The sequence below is a fragment of the Melanaphis sacchari genome, unplaced genomic scaffold, assembly GCF_002803265.2.
Source record: "Melanaphis sacchari strain LSU unplaced genomic scaffold, SCAv2.0 Contig50_pilon_pilon, whole genome shotgun sequence".
NCBI lineage: Eukaryota > Metazoa > Arthropoda > Insecta > Hemiptera > Aphididae > Melanaphis > Melanaphis sacchari.
The window spans coordinates 595,664-611,450 of NW_020271344.1; the positions used below are offsets into that span (position 1 = coordinate 595,664).

At 23.3% G+C, this 15,787-nt stretch overlaps 3 protein-coding genes across 5 annotated transcripts; 1 reads left to right on the plus strand and 2 right to left on the minus strand.

Annotated features, from left to right (window-relative positions):
- Nucleotides 1-1,304: 1,304 nt before the first annotated feature.
- Nucleotides 1,305-7,587, minus strand: LOC112599284 (cytosolic carboxypeptidase-like protein 5). 3 transcript variants are annotated; one of them, XM_025346100.1, is made up of 12 exons: nucleotides 7,404-7,587; nucleotides 6,829-7,181; nucleotides 6,662-6,757; nucleotides 6,420-6,595; nucleotides 6,135-6,297; nucleotides 5,888-6,066; nucleotides 5,430-5,686; nucleotides 5,093-5,358; nucleotides 4,883-5,021; nucleotides 2,901-3,108; nucleotides 2,633-2,836; nucleotides 1,305-2,145 (listed from the first exon to the last, which is right to left on the minus strand). In XM_025346100.1, the coding sequence occupies exons 2-12, from the start codon at nucleotides 6,962-6,964 to the stop codon at nucleotides 1,909-1,911; spliced, it is 2,061 nt and encodes a 686-aa protein (XP_025201885.1). In that variant the 5' UTR covers nucleotides 6,965-7,181; nucleotides 7,404-7,587; the 3' UTR covers nucleotides 1,305-1,908. The 3 variants fall into 3 exon arrangements, 2 of the variants coding, with proteins under 2 accessions (XP_025201885.1, XP_025201886.1); XM_025346101.1 differs by lacking the exon at nucleotides 7,404-7,587 and adding an exon at nucleotides 7,255-7,273; XR_003114931.1 differs by lacking the exon at nucleotides 7,404-7,587 and adding an exon at nucleotides 2,447-2,546 and having other exon boundaries at nucleotides 2,054-2,145; nucleotides 6,829-7,248.
- A 246-nt stretch (nucleotides 7,588-7,833) lies between these two features.
- Nucleotides 7,834-8,527, plus strand: LOC112599286. The gene is made up of 3 exons (XM_025346104.1): nucleotides 7,834-7,938; nucleotides 8,029-8,181; nucleotides 8,270-8,527. Exons 1-3 carry the CDS (start codon nucleotides 7,875-7,877, stop codon nucleotides 8,473-8,475), a joined length of 423 nt encoding a protein of 140 aa, XP_025201889.1. The 5' UTR covers nucleotides 7,834-7,874; the 3' UTR covers nucleotides 8,476-8,527.
- A 1,283-nt stretch (nucleotides 8,528-9,810) lies between these two features.
- On the minus strand, nucleotides 9,811-11,896 carry LOC112599285 (protein eiger). The gene is made up of 4 exons (XM_025346103.1): nucleotides 11,289-11,896; nucleotides 10,697-10,923; nucleotides 10,388-10,536; nucleotides 9,811-10,066 (listed from the first exon to the last, which is right to left on the minus strand). Exons 1-4 carry the CDS (start codon nucleotides 11,852-11,854, stop codon nucleotides 9,815-9,817), a joined length of 1,194 nt encoding a protein of 397 aa, XP_025201888.1. The 5' UTR covers nucleotides 11,855-11,896; the 3' UTR covers nucleotides 9,811-9,814.
- Between the last annotated feature and the right edge of the window lie 3,891 nt (nucleotides 11,897-15,787).

Here is a 15,787-nt window from a genome sequence, read left to right on the forward strand (position 1 = left end):
GTGTTATAGACTAAACTGTGGTATTTGACATTAGTCTATACCATTAAATAGGATGATTAAAAAAGAATACCTTTATCTTTAAAATTCAATATTTCATTCTAATAGGCTTAGGCTTCTGTTCATTTTGTTCAAACAAGTAAAAAATCATTATTATAAAACTAAAAAGATTTTTTTCTAATACAAATTTACATATATTATTATAAATTATATGGAAAATAATTTAATATTTTAAGAAAAATAAAAGTAAGGGTTTGCTATATTAGCTTGTTAATTCTAATATAATGTAATGAAGAAGTGTATGTTATTTATCATAATATGAATGAAAGCATGAAGCATTGGAATGTGGGATAGAATGGTATTGGAAATGAGAAGGTTCTTACGAGTTTGACTTGTGAAAATTATATACATTTTTACTAAAAATTAAATTAAAACCATGCTTAATATCCAGCTAAAATAACTAAGCGTTGATGTATAATACACGGAAGTTATCATGAAAGAGAAAATCAATTTTAAGTACATAGCTGACAAACTCTTCTTAGTTAACAATATATTGTAGGGTATAATACTGTAATAGTGTTTTAGAGGATAATATTGGTCTGACCAATGCACAGTAGGTATAGACTTAAGAGGTGTTAATAATTGCAATTAATAAGCTATTTACTTCATAAAATCTAAGGTAATTTGACATGAAGCTGATACTTTCAATATGTAGATTAAGACTAAATATCTTAAGTTTTAGCTCAGGATATTAGTCATTTAGTTATTTTGAAAAAAACATAATCATTTATCAAAATTAATATGAAACAATATTTTTACATCATCAAAAAAATCAGAAGCTTTGAACCATCTCATGTGTTATATCTATTACTATTGATTATAGAATAAATAGAAGATTATAAAATAATCTATTCTATAATAAATACTATTACAAACAATCCATCAAATTTTTATAAATAAAATAAGTTTAAAAAAAATTTCAAAATTAATATCAAAAATATTATTACATTATTCCTTTATTTATTTAAACAAATTGTAATATAACAAACAAATGATGCCTATAATCTATACAGTTAAACCACAGAATAAATGAAAATAATTTATTTTGTGATTAAACCAATACTAACATCATTTTTTCATTTTAAAATATATAAAACTATAAATAAAACAACAAGATTAAATTATTAATTAAAAAAACAAACAGTCTTCGGGAAACTTTTAAGAATAAAAAAAATTATTAGGATTTTTAAGATATTATTAAAAAAATTATAAATATACTTAAATAGATCATAAATCAATATAGCACCTAATTAAATTTAAGTCCTTCATATATTATAATGGTTTATACAAACACAAAATAATAATAAATATATTAAGAGTACACTATTATATAGTAGTAAGTAGTAGTCAATTTAAATCATACAATTAATGGTGGCCTTAGTAAATCAATTGGTTATTTATTTTTTTCCACAGTTTACTACTGTGCAATGGTGTAAAATCATAAATTCTTTTTCAAATACTATAGCTTTAAATTATTATAATAGATCTTTGATTATCATATTGGATACAAATTACGAGGCGATCTAATTGAAATGTCTATTCAAATGTATAGGACACAACAAATATAAAAACATCAACATTTTAGTATGTTTACAAATTATGATAAATTAAATACTTGTTAGTAAAGTTGTAACAATATTTTGTTACATATTATGTTGAGTAAACTAAAATGACTCTTCTAAATACTCTTCTTAAAAAAAAAAAACTGTCCGATTGACTATTTTAACCAATAAGGGGCCATATTTTAAATGTTGATTTTCATAGCTATGCTTACAAAAAAAGGTTAGTAACTTCGATTAACTTTTAACAATTTTTTTTTAAGAAGTTATGTATATTATTTTAATCTTAATGTTAAGGATAATTATGTATAGAAAATATTATATTATCTGAAGTATTTGCAACTGCTTTTTGTTTATTTGGTGTCATCTTTCGTTTTTTTTGATTTTTTTTTAATATTCCACTTTTTTTAATAGTTTTATGGAGTGGGCCTGATTTTCCTTTTGGTGCCACAGCAATAGTCATAATGGGTTGCAATAATTTGGACGTAGATGGATTCATCAGATCATAAGATATTGAAGATTTCTTTGTCTGGAATAAATTTAATAACTTAAATTATCTAACAATATTATTCATGTAAATAAATAAAATATCATTCTAATATTTAATAGCAAGTAGTATTTAGTTTGTTCATAATCAATAAACATTTAAAAAATTAAATTGTTTATATTACAATTGTTTTAAATAATTGCTTATACTAATGTTTGATTTCAAACACAAAATTACTACCAAGCAAAAGCTAAATATTTGTATGCAAGTACATATCAAAAGTTTATATCAATATCACCAAGAGCCACAATGAAAAACTATATATAGAATTGTATATTCTTACTTATAGGCCAATTTCCATTATTTATACACAAATGTTGGAAATTGTTGAGAACCTCTTTCAACCTAAAGAGCCATTAAGTTCTCTTTTTCAAGTTTAAAAACTAAAAAAAAAAGCTTGGAATGGATGCTTTTCTAAGAGCATATAAAAAAAATTACATTTTAAATTACAATAAAATAATGAATTTACTTGTTTTGATGTAATTGGTGTATCAACACTTAAACTGCTTGTAGATTTTGATCCTAATCGTCGATTACGGCTACAATCATTAATGATATTTGAACGTAACAGCTCCCTTAAACCTGCCAATGATTTAAATTCACTGCTATCTAACCGACTGTTTGGATTTAAATTTGATAAATCCAAAATTGAAATTGCCAATGATTTTCCAACCTATAAAAAAATTAAAGCAATTTAATATTTTTGTCAGATACATATTGCATGATAGCTTTTTAACCTGTTCAAAAACAGATGGTGTAAATTTAGGTGGAATAACACTTTGAATAGGTCTTCTTTCAGAAACAAAATGCACTTTAGGAGGAATGTAGTTAACAAATCTGCCAGTATTGTAGTTACATTCTAAAGTATAACTACGTATAAGACCTGTATATTTAAGAACAGCAACTCGACCACTTCCTTCTTTACTTAGACCAAATTTCTTATCCCTGAAATGTATAACTAATTTAAAATACAAATACTTCATTATTACTTAAAATTACTCAATTTTTGAATTGTACAACTAAAACAAAATTAAATCTTTTTGCTCTTATCAAATTTTTAAAATTACAGCAACTTAATAGATGATAATTTTTAAGTAATTAAACATAAATTTAGTTATGTATATATAATATATATATTTATTATTTTATATCTTATTAAACTACCTGCAGTAAATTAAATCACTAATCTTATGAGAATGATTGTAAGTTTGAATTGTTAGTAACATATCAAAATATAAACAATAAACAAAAACTACAATCATTATTAAATAAGTTATAATGTATATTAAAAAAAAATGTATTTAACTGTTATAAATAAATACATTTTAGATTATGTGAAAATCATGAAATTATTTTTTCATTTTACTTATGTCTTAAAATATGTTAAGTTATTACTACAGAAATGAAATATAGCTTTACTATATTATACATTTTTATATTTATTTTTTAACTCCACTCAAAATAAAACAATAAAATCTAATGTTTTTATTTTTATGTACGACAATTTTTTGTAGTAGAAAAAATACTCCCATATGTCTTTTAATAAGAAAGCAAATCTAGTTGAATTTAAGGGATTAAAAGTAACAATAAAAATTTCTCAGTATTTATCTGAATTAAAAACGAAAAAATAAAAATAGAGGATAACTAGAATTTTTATAGAAAATTAGACTTAGACAAACTTTATCTTGTCCTTTTGCTGTAATTTAAAAAAAAAAAATTATAGATACATGAAATTTTCATCAATGACATTATTGATGGGGACTTGAAATGCACATTTTTATATCTTGATAATAATATTTTCAAAATATTTAAATTCATTTTTAATTATTGCCAATATAATATACTACAAAGTACAAACCTATCCATCCACACAGTTCAATGTTAAAATTACTATAGTAGAAATATGAATATATAATTATTATAGTAATAAGGCTTCAGATCTTTAGAATATTTTTTTACAGGTAATGATTTGCTATTTAATTCAAATTTAACATTTTTCTTTTACAGTGACCTGTTCAATGGCTAGGTACACTTTAAACATACCTACAATTACGCAGCAGAATAGTTATTTACTTGTCATCTACTTTTATTATTATTATTGTTTTAGTTAAACCTAAAAAATGTTCAGAATAAATAATACTTTTATAAGTTATATGTATTCTAGACTTCTAGGTGTGACTTGGTAACCAATAATTGGAAATTTAGAATTACATTTCATGAACTCTTTCAACATCCTCAAATCTCTACTATTTATTAGTGTTACATAATAGTAAGTTTTTTTTTTTAGATTATTTTATAAAATATTGATAATTTTTATGGTTTGAACTCCTTCTCGAAAAACCATATTAATGGCTATATTGCCTATATCCAGACTCAAAATAATAATTAGAAAATAATTACCAACGGTGATAACTGATAAATATTTACAAATGTAGCACACGTAGCGCCTAACAATAAAAATAACAGAAGTGTTATGCAAATATTTATGAAGCTAAGATAATTAACTGTATTTATATGGTTCTATAATTTAAATTTTCCTTATTTTGGTTTTACTTGAGACTTTTTAAAATAGTGATCTTATTCAACTTTAGAGATATCCCCATTACTTTTGTTGTAATATAAATTTGATGATTTTGTATTCGTTATACATACTAAATATATTATTTAAGCTAACATTATTTCATGATAAAAACCGAAGTAAAATAATTTAAATTCTTACTTAGAATACATATTACGCTTGCTGAAATTACAAGAAGTGTAATGAAAGTTTTGATTGTTTATAGTCATAAGTGTGGGATAAACCATACATTCAATGTTATCAGCTATGTTGTCAAAATTATTTCCATACATAAATATCCCTAATATAAAACATAGATTAAACATAATATACAATAAAAATAAAAATTAAGCAACTTCACAAGTTGTTAACCTTTTTTGGATGCATGGCCATGAAAATCAACATATAAATACAATCCAGAGTCAAGGCCTTTATTTGTAAAACAATCAGCTGTACGCGTTTGACTCTTCTTTAATAGAACATTGAACGAATCTACATCATTATTTAAAACTGTTGGTTTCATTTTAGTATTTAATTCATCATTGTTAACCGATGAACTACAAAAAACTGATGTAGAATTTTCTTCGATTAATTCGTCTCGTAATTCATATCCAAAGTGATGGTACAAGATCAATGATCTATAACATATATCACAGATTTAATTTATTGAACAAAATTTTAAAGTACAAATGTAGCTAAGTTAAAAAACCTGGCAGCATAAATAGATGGATGAAGTTTCAAAGATGGTTTTAGATAAAACCTGTTGAGATTACAACCTCTAGTATCTGTACGATAAAATCCTCTAGCAACTCCATCTGGATTTAGCATGGGAATAAGTTTAAAAACATAATTTTGACGTAATATATTAGCTTGTTCATCTTTACTAACTAAATATTTTATCAAACCATTCATCACAAAACTAGAAGGTGTTTCACCTGGATGCACTCTAGCACTCATTACTATAACCTATAATTAAGTTATAAAACAAAAAAAGTTTAATAATTTTAAGTTATAGTGGTCATTTTTTTTAATATAAATTTAAAAATATTTTATTTTATTAAATTGAAAGATATTACACAGAAAAAGTTGAAAATAAAAATATTATATATGTTTATTAAATCAGTTTAAATGTGTTTTATAATTTATATTATTATTAAGTTTAAATACCTTTTTATTTTTGAAAACATATGACCTAGGTTTTTCCTCTGGAAATAATCCAAACAAACGACATTCCCTTTCTTCTGAAATACCTTTGAAGGAACTAATAGTTAATAAATCCACAGAACGATTTTCTAAGGATTTTACAATAGTTTCTCGATAAAAATAAACATCTGTCTCATTGACTTCTAAATGGTATTTTAAAATTAAATTTCATTAAATAAACACATTCAAAGAATTATTAATTGGAAAATACCTCTTAAATCTGACGGTAATGAAAATTGTTTTTCATAAAAACTTAAGCTGTTACATAGCTCAGTATAAGTGTAAGGATAAGTAAAAGCATAATATGTTGTAGCTTCAATATTTTTTAAAGAACGATGACTAAAACTCAATACAAATTCTTGATTATTGTTTATCTAAAAAAAATACTTAACTGATAGGTTCATTCACTTCTTATAATTTAATTTACAGACATTACTATTTAGTTAATAAACTAGTTAATGAACACACAATAAGTTTGCAAACATTAATTAAATACCTGATAAGTTGGTATTTCTTTTATTCTTGACCACGATGCTTTACAAAATTTTTCATTTGATTTATCAGATTTTCCTAAATCAACTTTAAATACAGGAGTCATGCCTTGACTATACATTTTACTTTGATTATTTGAACTCACTATATTTAATCTTACATGCATACCAGGAGTACCTCCTTTAAAATAGTGACTTAGTTAAAAATCTTTAACTTTTTTATTATTATACTTAAATGTTCTTTTACCTTTTAAGGCAAAGTAGAACCATGACTTGTAGTTGCATTCAAACTCTGTGCCACCACAGTCTGGGTTTGTCCATAAATGAAATTCCAAATCTTCGTCTACAATATTACACATTACATAAACTTAGCATACACTTACATAATCAATAGTTTAATAATTGTTATCGCACCAATGCCAGGAATCTGTTTGCTGACATATTTTACTCGAGCGAGATTAGCAGACTCAAAATTGCTCAAAATTGTATATGAGTTATAAATAAATACACCCGGCTGTACCTCGGGTACAATGTCTGAAGTAATACTCATCTTAGCCTTAGATAATTCTATGATGCTTCATGGAAAGACGATGAGGTTAAACAATTGAAATTTACCGATTGTTGAGAAAACTTGCAACAGCTGTGTACGAAAATAGTTTAATACATAACTGACTGTATATTGTATGCGTCCTAAGATAAAATTTAAAAAAGTTTTTGATGAGATGTTTCAATATCGTTCACATTTCACAATTTTCGTCCGACGTGATCTGAAATAATTAATATCAAATATATGGATTCGGAATCATGAGAGTTAAATTGTATTACTGAGTACAGACATACAATTAGAAAATAATCATGTTAAATAATTAAACAATAAATATAATTTTATAAGTATCATTAGAAACATTTAAATAAATAAATAACGAATAACTAATCGGAAAGTACAAAATAATAATATTATGTTCAAGGTGTTTATTATTTTATAATACCTTTTCTTTTAGGTGGATCCAACTTGATTGCATAATTGTGAAATGTGTTGTTATTATTGTTAAGCTAAGCAGCTGATTTTTAATTGAATATTCCTTTAAAGGATCTGGTTGTTTTTTCCATGATCTTATCAAACAGTCTATTGTTTTGGTTATTGTTTTTCAACAATTGTGAATAGTATCCCTATTTTGTTATTGTTATTTACTAATTAATTAATAGCTTTATATTTAAGTTATACACACAGATACGTTTTTTCTTTAGTAATATAATATACTAGTATAGTAAATAGTTTTAAACTTTAGTACCCATTACACTTATGTTAGATTATTAAACATAATGTTCTAGTTCTGTGGTTAAACGACTGTTATTAAAACAAATCAAAGGAATTTATTTTAAATTTTGTTTTTTGACAATTTAAAATTGTTTACATCGTATTTAATTTCTATTTTTGTATTTGATTTTATTTTAAAACAATGGTTAATACAAATACATTTTTTTTATTAGTACTTATAGCTTTTATTTCCACTTTAAGATATGGTAAATATTATTTTGAATATTTTAAAGCATGTTGGGTTTAAGGTGTGGTTTTAAATTTAATATAAGAATTTTTTTATTTATTTTGTTTAGCTGCAAGTATATCATGTTACCAATGCAATAGTACTGATATCAATGATCAATTTCGTTGTACTGAGTCTATGGATACGTATGGCCTAGACCCTCAACCTTGTACAAGTGTTTACAATGCTGCTTATTGTGTGAAACTGATAGGTCGCTATGAAGGTACCTATATTATGAATATAATTTTTGAAAATTCCCAAAAGCATTATTCGATAATTTATTGAATTTTTGTATTTTTTAATTTTTATAGGAGGACTAGGAGTTACGCGTTATTGCTCATCACATGATTTGGGAAATTACTGCAATTATGTGCAACGACCAGGTGATATATTAGAATATCGAACATGTGTTTATACTTGTGATTCTGATGGTTGTAATGGTTCAAGTCAAGTAAAGTTATTTGGATATTTAATTGGTATATCATTTTTGCCATGGTTTATAAATATATTATTTTAATTATTAACGTTACCAAAATAATCTGATATAATTTATTAGTAGGTTACTTATAGCATATTTTAACTATAATAATTATTATTCATTATTTTATAAATAGATCATAGATATAGTAATGAATTCTACAGTTTTAAATATACCATCTATTGATATTCATACAATTTTTTGGCCTTGAAAGTAAGGATGTTTAGTTGTGTAAAATCAATAATGCTTAAATTTGTTATGATCTGATCAAATATTATATATCGTAATAAATTAAATCCACTGAATTAAAAGTAACTATTTATTTTTTTAAATAATATTGATAACAAATTCATGAAATGCAGTATTATTAAATTAGTATATATTATCAAAAAAGAAAAAAAAGTAAAATAAATAAATAGTGTGACATGTCAGCTAATAACCAAATGTTGTTGAGTCTTATTTCTAATAATAAAGAAAAAAAAAATCATGAATTTAATATTTTTTTCATAATATGCATGTCCCATATTATTTTATTTATCACTTAAAATACTTAAACTTCATATTATTAATCAATACAAATGATTGTTAATTTTATATATTATTTTTATCCAAATCATAAATTTCATTATCAACGTATTGGTATATTGAAATACTTTGAAATTAACATTTTTTTTTTTCAGTATTTTATTTAATAATTATTATTTCTTTGACAAAATCATAAATAAATTGTAACAATAATGTTTTATTCCATGATGTATATTATTGATATGCAAATTATGTTTGTAACGCCTATTAAAACTCTATTAATTTTTGATGCACCAATAAAATTAAGTTCCAATTATTTCTAGCAATATAATAACATAAAAAAAACAATTATTTGTATTGGTTTATGTCTTTTAGTTATATTTTTTAAATTTTATATTATTTTTTTAACGTTTTATTAGTAATATTTTTATAAAACTACAAATTATATACAAATTCACAAATACATTTTTTTTTCTTTATTAGGAATCTTAAATCATCATAGTAATAGTAATACTAATAATAATAATAATAAATTGTTAAATTATTATAAAATTTATAATAGTTTTTTTATTCAATGTGTTCAAATTAAAATTAAGATAGATGTAAACATTTTTTTAAATGTCATGTTAGTTCATTAGAAATAATAATTTTGATATTCATATTGTAATAAATAATAATGTAATACAACCAATCCGTCCAATTGTATGACTGAACCAAATTATGTTTAAATTATATTTTTAATTAAATATATACTTTAAAATAGTGTTTTTTTTATACTGTTTGTATTATTATTATTATTATTATTATCAAATAAATTTTATGATTGTTGATTAACAAAAATATACATGTTTATCTATCTATTACCATCTTTTGAAATTTTAAAGAGTCCAAAAAAACTTTTTACAGGATCCAAAATTATAAATCTTTCACTATCTAAACCTCTTATGGATAAGTTATCTTTAGAATTAAAATAAATTAGACCTCCAGTATAACACGAATCTGATGATTGGGTATCTTGATGTCGAGTTGAAGTACAACCAAGTACTTTTACATCATTTTTCATAACATAATATCCATTGATGTCATGTTTATCTGAATAGTAAATCTAAAAAAAATATATATAGTATATTTAATTGTTATGATTCAATTACTTCATAATTTTAACTAATCACTAAATTATTATTCTTAACAGTGTTATAAGTGATTTTATATTAACAAACTTTTTAAAAAATATTCACTTATAAATTCTAAAGAGAAAATTGAAAAATTGTTTTTATTTTTTTTTTATTTAAGTCATGCACATAAATTATAATAACAAATTATAATACTATAAAATAATTTTTATCTTTGTAATTAAAATATGATTGTTATTCTAAAAATTGCATAGATACTATGAAAATCAGCTTAATAATATGTATCATCTTACTTGAGCGTAAACAAAATAAAGTCCTGGTTTTAATACTTCAACTTTGCCATTTTTCATTGTGAGGTAATTTGCGCTGTTCAGATTCATTTCCCAAAGATATTGGGTCCAGTCTCTAAAATCACCATCTGGGTGTTTCAAACGTCCATTTCCTATGGAATTTAATTATTTACTGTAATTGCTTAAAATTATTTATTATATTTCTTTACTAAACTAAATATATGATAATATTATTTTAATTGTATAACCTTAAGTTACATTATATACTTAAAAGCATAAAATATTTATTTATTAATTATTATTAGTTATTACCATTGTAATGTGGATGTGTTTTAGTACTATATTGTGATGAGTCGCTTGTAAAATGTGCTGCTGCAATTTCTTGAGTTTCTTTAAAATCTTCGTACGATTCTTCATCTTCTGATTCCATAGATTGTTTTTTTTTTAACATTCCCAGTTTTTTAGACTTTCTTCGACCATACGTCTTCACTGTATTTTCTTCTTGAATTATTTCTACATCAGCCTTTTCATTTTTTGAGCTTAAATTAAAAATTAAAATAGACATTTTATTTATTTCATCTTTTAAAATAATTTTTATCTCATTTGTATATATTATAGTTAAAGACAGTTTATTTACATATTATCTACAGAATGTAAATCAGCTTAACATAAAACAATCTAGCTGTAATTTTTCTTATTGTCCTCTGTTTCTCTATTAACTAACTTTACTAAATTAGTATTAAAGGTTCCTCAGCTTAAATGTATAAACAAAAAATTAATTTTATATTCATTATTAGACTTAATTGTTAAATTGGAACTATTAAAATTAGTTGAATATTGATAATATAAGATCAAACTAAAAATTTTAACTTATTAACAATTATATAAGTAAAAAAAAAATTACCTGTTTAATTCATTTTTCACTATATTTGTCGTATCAATCACAGCATTACGTCGATCACGGTTTTTTGATTTATGTGATTCATTTACTTGATATGTTTTTGCTGGCCAATTATTGTCCAATAAGTCTCTACCCATAAATCGATCTTCTCCTTCATTATAGTCCTCTTCTATATCTTCATAATCATTTCCATCAATTTTAACTTTGTGTTGATCTTTGTATGTATTGCTTACATGTTTTGCTACTAGTTCATTTCTAACTATATCAGTGAAGGTATTCAAATCATGAATTGCATCCTCAACTGTACCTACAAGTCGATTGATTTGTTGATTAGTATCTATGTGCCATTTGTAGGACAATGTAACAGTCAATAGACAACTAAATATGCACAATAACACAGAAAAAATTATAACTATCATTTGTATTGATATAGGAGATATAGGAGATTGCTTGATAGACGGCGACATGTTGTAATTACGAGTGAATCCGTTGCCTCCAACGTACATGTTTTGAGGACTTGTCGTTGTGTGTTGAGGATTTACATACTTCTGGGACGTAGCAGAGCACATCGTGTTTTGTAATGATTCTCATACTGCATCTTTTATAATATCAAATGTTTTTTGAACCTGGATATTTAAATTAAACATTTTTATCTAATCTTTAAATAACCTTTGATCTTTTATCACTAGAAACGTAAATAGTTTTCTTTGTGTGTTTAGTATTGCTCCAAAGTGACCTATAATTGATTTCAGTATTATAATTCAGAATTACTATCGTATTGAGCCGACTAAAACTGTAAAATAGATTTACCTTGTTTTAGTATCTATTTAAGTACGTTAATACGTCAGGTAGGCACATACTGGTACCTACATATTATTTAGATTATGAATAAACCTATTGTTTGAAATATCAAATCACTTTGATCACGGTTTTCTCAATACTATGTACTGAATTAGATAGATATATTAGTATTTAATACTTTGTAATTTACTGTATTTTTATGTATAATGTTGTAATAAATATTCAGTATTTAAAATTATTTTTCATAATAATTTAGGTTTTTTTTTTTCATTAATTTTATGGGTTTATATCACAAATATTTCCTATTAGAAATGAGTAATTTTTCACAATCGTTAAAAATTGAAGTTTGACAAATTGGTTTTACAAATAACAATAATTGATATATTAAATATATCTAATATATTTATATATAGTTATAGAAGATAATACAAGTGCTGATACAGGATTTAGGTGGGCTATTGCTTATTGGTTACATAAAACAGGTGTATTAAAATTGTGTTGAGATATTAAATTTTAAAACAATATGTAGTAATTGAAAATTACACTTGATAAAATTTTTTAATCTTTTCAACTTTTTTGTGTCTAATTTTCTTACATTCATGAGAAACTATTAATACAATTTTACAGTATTAATTTCGTTTTACTGAAAACAATTATATGAACACATGAAAAACAATTACCGTATTAGTATCAGTCCTTTTACCCAAATAATCTAATAAATTTCAAAATAAAACGTGAGTTATTTTAATTCTAATTTGCGGAGACTAGTTAAGTTTGGTGTTTTATTTTAAATTTTAAATCTTATGTCCAAGTGTCTAACCATATCATAGAAATATTTAAATTGATATTTCGATATAACAGTATAAATTTATTTAGCTGTTTAAATAATTAATTTTTAATACAATTATATTGTTCATTTTTATTTATTTTATATTTTGATGGGAACGTAATAATTTTTCAATGATGTGTGTTTTTTTTCCATTTTTGGGAGCATTTTTAATTATCAGGGTTTGGGATTTATAGCACTTGTAATTGTCAAAATAAACGCTTGAATACTGCATTATAAGCATTCAAATAAGCATTTAAAAATATTAAAATAAACAAAAAAAAAGAAAAAGCTCAACAAAAACAATAAACACAGTTTTTTTTCTTGATACCGTTTAAATTTTATCATTTAAAAACAAAAGGAAAAAAGGTAATTTTTAAAAATTTAAAATATTTTCCCTTTTTTAGTATTTGTGAACATATTAACTTAAGTTATACTTTTTATGGATTTTCTAAATAATAAATTTAAATTTATAATATAAGAATAACCGAAGAAAAATTTATTTTATAAAAAAAAGTTTTATTTTAAAATATTTCTCATCTTATTTATTGCATTGAATAATCAAATGTTTTCTAAAGTTAAATAGAAAGAATATTTTTTGTCTTAATTTTACTGTAAATACACAAAAATAAAATCAACAATAACTAAAAATTCTAGATTTTCGTCAGTATGGTCCATTTCATAATTAAGCAGAGATTTGCAAAATAGTAAAAATTATCAGAAAAACTAGAAAAAACAATTTGTCTTTAAAACCATCGACATAAGCAAAAAAGAGCACTTTCAAATTTCATATTTGTATCATTGTAAACATGGACATGAGTTTCTCTAGTATTCTACATTTACTTTGATTTTATGTTAAGGCAAAAAAATAAGCAAATGTTTGAAGTCTTGAACCCTGTTAATTATTAAGAGTACGTCGTACTCGTTTGTGCTGTCTCCGTCTCACTAAGTACATTGTAGAAAATTTGCGTTTAGCAGAATTTATTTTATGCTATTTGTTTTAATATAAATTTTATTTTATTTAAAGCAGGTTCACTTAATATCAAACTTAAAGGTAAAAATCTGAATGCAAATTTGCCATGTTGTACGTTAGTAAAATAGAGACACCATGTATGGGCATGATTTTCTCTTAATTTTGAGAGGTTAGATTTATACTTAGGCGGGTAAGCCATAAATAATTACAGTAGCTACTTCTCAAATAGTTTGGAAAAATAAACAAATTATTGTTAAAATGGGAAATTTTTTACAATACTTTTAGATTTTCCAGTAAAATTAAATTTGTTGTTTTTGTAGTAATTAAAAACGAAGAACTGTAGAGACCTAAATTGGTCTCATAACATTTATATATACATTTTTTAGGTTTGATAAAATGTTTAAAATATTTTTTTGTTACATTTATAGACGTTTGACAATTTTTCATATTTTTAGTTTTTTTTTTTTTTTTTTGATTTATGTAAGAACAAAAAATATTAAACTATAAGTACAAGGTTTCTTTATAAGTTGTGCTCATTAAAGTAAAAATATATTGAAAATTCATAGTTTCTATTTTTTTATTGAACTTAAAACAGTGTTATTTAAACTATTAAATTCACGAAAAAATGTAAATTCGTTTAAATATATCTATTAATACTTATCTACAGTATAATAACAGTATTAATATAATAATCCTTGTATATCATAATATATTAATATATATATATATAAAAAATATATTTTGTCTAAATCTAAAAATTCATTATGTTGATAACAATGGTAAGTGGTCATCACAATTATTACGTCATTACGGTGACAGACAAAAATTACATATTTAGATTTCATTAATAATCTTTACAATTTTTAAATGCATAAATAGTGTGAAAATATGTTCAATTAAAAATATAATTTTGTATTTTAAATATCAATATATATTAAAAGTATTGATTAGTTTTATTTATATTATTTTATACTCTTATTGAGAAGGAATTTAAAGAGAAGATATAATGAACTGTAATGAAAAAGATTAAGTAAGTTAAAGAAATGATAATTTAGTAGTGCATTTTTTTCAATATGTGTTAGTGTTTTGTCCTGTGGAGGATATAGCTAAAACACGTTATTATCTTTAAAATTTTAGTCTTGTTAGTACTTAATATCTATTTTGCGTGAAATTTTAACCAATTCAGGAGTCCATTTAGATGGGTTTAAGATATAGCTAGTTATTGTATAAGTAATAGTTATGCCTAAGCCACTTAGATTTTAAATGAAATAAAATTTGATCATCATGTAATAGTGGGTATCTATATGAGATTAAAGCCTCGAAGGTTAACTTGTTCTCTAATACTATATAATCTAGAATAGTATAAGCGACTGTTATATTGTGGCATGATGATCACACTAAAGCAATAATGGTTTTATACTCCAAATAATGATAATGCAAATTAAATCAATTAAAATATATTGATAATTAAACTCTAAAACGAATTATTACCTTACCAATTACCCTAATCCAAGAATTAAAAACGGAGTGACTTTTGTACTTATTCATAATGTACGCTAACGAAGTTTTTTTTCTATCTATAAAATTCGAAAATTCTCAGAAACCTGTTTTTAAGTCGCATACTCGCATATACTAATATATTTTATATACATGCATGTTTTTAAATATTGATAAATAATTGTATTCAGATATTTGTTTGTCTATTTCCGGCAAGTGTGCATGCTAAGTGTTTATGTGGGAAATAAAAAAAAAACTCATATTAAAATATTATGTATACAAATAATTGTATACTTTAAATACCACACGATTCGACATTAAATTTCATTATTTCAACTAATAATATTCATCATTATTGACTGTATGAAAATCAATATTCTGATAAGTTATAGAATATGATTTATA

Bases quoted from the DNA above. Each gene is read 5' to 3' on its own strand.
- LOC112599284 (XM_025346100.1), bottom strand. From the start codon at position 6,964: ATGAGTATTACTTCAGACATTGTACCCGAGGTACAGCCGGGTGTATTT. The intron at 6,298-6,419 runs GTATTTAATTAA...TATTTTTTTTAG, and splicing joins AAGAAATACCAACTTATCAG to ATAAACAATAATCAAGAATT. The intron at 5,359-5,429 runs GTTTTTTAACTT...TATATGTTATAG, and splicing joins CCATCTATTTATGCTGCCAG to ATCATTGATCTTGTACCATC.
- LOC112599285 (XM_025346103.1), bottom strand. From the start codon at position 11,854: ATGTGCTCTGCTACGTCCCAGAAGTATGTAAATCCTCAACACACAACG. The intron at 10,537-10,696 runs GTAATAACTAAT...TAAATTCCATAG, and splicing joins AACACATCCACATTACAATG to GAAATGGACGTTTGAAACAC. The intron at 10,067-10,387 runs GTAAGATGATAC...TATTTTTTTTAG, and splicing joins TTTATTTTGTTTACGCTCAA to ATTTACTATTCAGATAAACA.
- LOC112599286 (XM_025346104.1), top strand. From the start codon at position 7,875: ATGGTTAATACAAATACATTTTTTTTATTAGTACTTATAGCTTTTATT. The intron at 7,939-8,028 runs GTAAATATTATT...TATTTTGTTTAG, and splicing joins TATTTCCACTTTAAGATATG to CTGCAAGTATATCATGTTAC. The intron at 8,182-8,269 runs GTACCTATATTA...TAATTTTTATAG, and splicing joins ACTGATAGGTCGCTATGAAG to GAGGACTAGGAGTTACGCGT.